At 38.2% G+C, this 5,023-nt stretch overlaps 1 protein-coding gene and 1 pseudogene across 1 annotated transcript in view; one reads left to right on the top strand and one right to left on the bottom strand.

Annotated features, from left to right (window-relative positions):
• LOC112515194 (protein FAR1-RELATED SEQUENCE 5-like) overlaps positions 1-2,651 on the top strand; it is a 5,121-nt gene extending 2,470 nt beyond the window's left edge. The window contains exons 2-6 of the mRNA XM_025121865.1: positions 176-360; positions 474-1,000; positions 1,114-1,337; positions 1,438-1,973; positions 2,064-2,651. Of these exons, the coding sequence (XP_024977633.1) occupies positions 176-360; positions 474-1,000; positions 1,114-1,337; positions 1,438-1,973; positions 2,064-2,651 (2,060 nt within the window). The remainder of the gene's footprint in view (positions 1-175; positions 361-473; positions 1,001-1,113; positions 1,338-1,437; positions 1,974-2,063) is intronic.
• Positions 2,652-3,418: 767 nt separating this feature from the next.
• Positions 3,419-5,016, bottom strand: LOC112515193 (annotated as a pseudogene).
• Between the last annotated feature and the right edge of the window lie 7 nt (positions 5,017-5,023).

Genomic DNA, 5,023 nt, shown 5'->3' with positions numbered 1-5,023 from the left:
TATGAACAGTCTACTGTGAACAAACCAACATTACAGTTTCGTGTTCCGGATAAACAATACACATTCATCCCTAAGTTTTCAATTACAGTTAATACGTACATGTCGATTTTTGAAATTATCTAGTTTTGTTAATATGAGTTTCATTTCTGAGTACTAACTTCATGTTAATCATCAGGTCTTGATGATATCACCCCTTTACAACCCGCAGCTGGCTATGACATAAGCGAGAGTTCAGAAGGAAGCAAGTATTTTCTCCCGATTGTGGATGACGAGCTCAAGCCAATGATGAGTGCACGCTATGCATCTAAAAATGATGCTGAAAAGTTGTATAGAGCTTACGCGGACAAGGCCGGGTTTGATGTTCGATTACATGCAAAAAAAAAAACAAGCACGGAGACATTCAAAATAGATGGTTTGTGTGTAGTAGGGAGGGAAACACAAACAAAAGACAATTTGATTCTATGGAAATTCAGAGCAGTGAGAGGAGATATCGCAATACGAACCTTAAACGTTGTGGATGTAATGCATGTTTAAAAATCCACTTGACGAAGGATGGGTCTTGTTACGAGATATACGAGTTTGTTGAGGCACATAACCATGAGTTGTTCAACATCAACGATCGTCGTTTCTCTAGGAAGAATAGACAAATGAAGTACACAAATTTCAAAAATGTGCTCAACAGCTCGAGCTACAAAGTTGGAGTGAGAAGGGCACATCGTATTCAAATGGCATTGAACGGAGGATTTGAGCACATTCGAGTTTCAGAAATTGATTTCAAGAATTTTAAGAGGGATGCTGTTGCTTGTGTTGGGAACAAGGATGCAAAGATGTTGATCAATAAACTATCAAATAGACGTGAAATTGTCCCAGGTTATTTCTTCGAATACAAGTGTAATGAACGGGAGTTGATCGCAATTTTCTGGGCAGATGAAGTTGCTAGGATTAACTACAAAGAATTCGGGGATGTCATATCGTTCGACGGAACGTTCCGCACAAACAAGTAATACTCCTGATTGATTGGAAGTCTTTACATATTATTATGTGTCCATAATTTTTATGGACACATGTTGTGGGAAGAAATAGACACAACTAATTTGCTTATATGTGTTTCAGGCATGCCATGATTTTCGTGCCTTTTTTGGCCGTTGACAACCACAAGGCTTCCGTTGTGGTCGGATCTGCTCTTATCAGTGGCGAGACAATCGATAACTTTACATGGGTTCTCAACGCTTTCCTAAAATGTCATGAGAAGCAACCAGTGTTCGTCATTACCGACCAATGTTCTGCAATGAAGCAAGCTATACCGATGGTGTTTACGGAAKCCAAGCACAGACTCTGTATGTGGCACATTATGAAGAAGGTGCCTTCAAAGGTACGTAGTATGTACGTAATGATATGCGTTTTTAAACGAATATCAATTTTTTAGTTTTTCATTAGTGGTCGACATATACAAGCTCGTATGGAACATACATATTGGACCATCGGAGTTCGAGAGTCGTTGGCATGAGATGATCGATGAATACAATATGGGGGGAGATCCTTGGTTCACAGAGATGTATGCCATTCGGCACTCATGGATTCCAGCCTTTTACAAGGACACGCCAATGTCTAGGTTAATGAAAACAACCTCAAGATCCGAGAGTTCGAATTCATATATTAATATATACGAATCGTACTGGTTTGATTTGGTTCAATTCCTTAACAATTACGACGTAGCTATTGAGAAACAAAGATACCGACAATCTGTTCACGAAATAGTAACGAGAACCACTAACCCTAAATTTGTAACCCCGCTGCGTTTAGAAAGTAATGCATCAAGCATATACAGTCGGAATGTGTCTTTTGACGTGCAAAAGGAAATAAAGAAGGCTGTCTGGTTCTATGCTATAGAGTCAGTTGAATGCCGGGATCACTTGAAGTCATTCGTGATAAGCCACAAGACCAAGAAATCCTCTGACAACATTTCCTATCTGGTATCATATCCCTAATCACCACAACAATGTTTTTTAGGTTTATTAACTTTATCTTTGACTGTGGTTGTTTGCAACCCTTTTTCAATCTAGGTGAACCGTAATTACTCAACGGACACCGTCGAGTGCGAGTGCAACCTATTCACGCGCAACGGCTATCTTTGTCGTCACGCGTTCAAGGTACTGATAAATGATGAAGTCGAATTCATACCGGATAGATATGTGTTACTGCGATGGAGACGACAATTAGTCCCAGTGCAGATACAATCGGCAAGGGTTCGTTACGGTGAGGTTGACGCAGAAAAAGATAAGTGTATATTTGATGTATATTCCAAGGTCGACGACATCATAAGCATCGCCCGGAATGATAAGACTATATTGTCTAGATTGGAGCGGTATCTCGACAGATTCATGGCTGATATAGAGAAGGAAGTCCCATATGAAGACCCATCTCAACAGAGGTTGGATGCAATTAGAGATCACCTAGGTGTTTCCATACCTGATGAGGTGGATATTCTACCACCATCTGGAATTAGAAACAAGGGATGTGGCACTGGTAAGAGACTGGTAAGTGTAGCTGAGAAAATGCAAAATAATAGCAAAAAAGCAAAACAAAAATGTGCAACCTGTGGGCAACGTAGTGGTCATGACTCACGTAACTGCCTAGAATTGATAGGTTAGTTACAATTCAAGTATTTAGGATTGTTTTGGTTTCGTTATAATTTGTTGACGTCAACCTCAAATACTGTTTTTAATTTGAGGGGATCGACACATTTTTTTTATACGATAAGCAACTACTTGACATAAATATTAGCTTATTATGAACTTAAAGGTTTTGAAGGTTCTTATCTTTTAAGTTTGAATTCTATTATTTGCTTCATATAGCAGTTCCTACTATTTGTTAGTGACTTCATTGTTATAACTATGTTACATAGATGTTATGGTCCTTTTACAATATATCAAAGTATGATACCCTTGTGTAGGCATCATACTAAGATCATACTACGTTTGAATCTTCATATACAATACAAACATGTTATACAAAATCAAGTTTTAACCTTCTATCTAGACTTAAGCATGCCCAACCCCACCCAAAACACATACACAAAATCCAGTACCAAATTCTCATAAAATAAAAGAAATGTGATTACCATTTTGCACATAATTCATGTCAGTAGCCTTTCCATTTCATATGTTAACTTTTCGATGCTTCAAGTGGTTATAGGCTACTAATTGTTTCTAGGCCAAGGACAAACACGAAGTATATAAAGAAAAAGTTCAAGCAACTCATGAATACCATAATTMAGTGTTGCAAGTGATGACTTTCCGGTCAAAACAATCACAGATGAATGGAGTTCAGAGATTGCACACGTCTTGCATAAATTCTGTTAAAAGGATAGGCCGGGCAAAGGTAGAATGACAAAAATTGGTACTGAACTCAACATACACTAAATAAAACAACCAAAATCCACTTTATGACCATGGCTGGTAGCATGAATGTAATGCAAAGGCAAACAACTCACCACAGGTACAAAAAACCTTGATATCCGATCGGCAAGTTTCTGTACAGGAGCTCTTGCTAGTTGAGCAGCCTCAAATATTTGAACTATTTGTGAAAGTGCAGTCTCTGACCCAATATGAGTGGCCTTGATCAACAAGCATCCATTATCGTTCACAGTCCCACCAATAACCTGTTTGTGATTCAGAAGAACATACTAATCAATTAGATGTGGAATGGAAAATTTAAAAAGAGGGGTGGGGGGGAACAAACATACCTTATCACCAGGATTTTTAGCAACTGGAACTACTTCTCCTGTGATCATACTTTCATTCACATATCCATGCCCATCAATGACAATACCATCAACAGGAAATTTTGAGCCAGAAAATATCCTTAGATTGTTGTTTCTTTGTATTAATTGAGTGCTAATTTCGGTCTCTGAAATAACATTTTTATCATCACCCATTGTCAACAAACAAGCTGTGTCGGGAGTTAGATCTGTCAAATTCGATAAAGCATCGGATGTCTTTCCTTTAGATATAGAATCAAAATATATACCTAGAAGTATAAATGAAATCAACAGTGTACTAGTTTCAAAAGAAAACTTGCTCCTCAAATCCATCGGAAAACGATGCTTTTATTACTGTGCATACAGAATAAAAGTAAGCAGTATTAGTGCCAATTGCAACCAGGACATCCATATAAGCAGATTTTCGCCTCAGTGTATGATATGATCCAACATAAACCCTGAATTCAAATAAACAAAGTACATATGAGATACTATAATAACATATGCATATTACCACAAACGGACAAAGATATGATGTCTTATCAGGACATGACATTGACCTTACCTTATACCAATATTGAACTGCACCGGTGTGCAGAGGATCCATCTCACAACCATTCCAACAGTAAGCATGTTATAAAGTTTATAACTTAACGAATTCCAGTATGGATTAATCATTGGAAATACCATACCGAACAACAAAAGTGGACGTGAAAATAGGCAGCTCCAAAGAAACTGATTTCTATACGTTTTGATATCATGATCTTTCCCTGTTTTATGTCGTCTTTCTGGAATGTATAAGCTTGCCTGATAATGAGTAGAAGCAGCACCAACTTATTGGATGAAGAATATAAGTGACCTGGGACCTGCCATATCTGGATCATAGCTAACAGCCACCTCATATTCTTCCATGTCAATCTCAACATGATTGACACCAGCTAGTGATTCCAGATAGGACTTGACTGCAGTCATATCTTCCGGAGAAGTGATACCTTCAATTTTTATATACACTTTGTTCCATCATTCCTAGAGCCTATAAGATCCGCCCCAAAGCCAGCATCTTCGACAGCTTCAATGATGCGATTAGTGTTGATAACATTAGGATCATAGTTTATCTTTGCTTCTTCAAGAGCTAAACCAACCACAGCCTTTTTCACTCCTTCAACCATCGAAAGAGCACGCTCAACTGACTCAGAGCAACTCGGACATGCCATTCCCTTAATTCTGAGTCGGCATACTGCAATGTCTTGCTCTGTAAATTCA

This window comes from Cynara cardunculus (genome assembly GCF_001531365.2).
Source record: "Cynara cardunculus var. scolymus isolate 2C chromosome LG 7, CcrdV1, whole genome shotgun sequence".
In the NCBI taxonomy this organism is placed as follows: Eukaryota; Viridiplantae; Streptophyta; class Magnoliopsida; order Asterales; family Asteraceae; genus Cynara; species Cynara cardunculus.
This window is presented reverse-complemented; position numbering and strand designations above follow the sequence as displayed.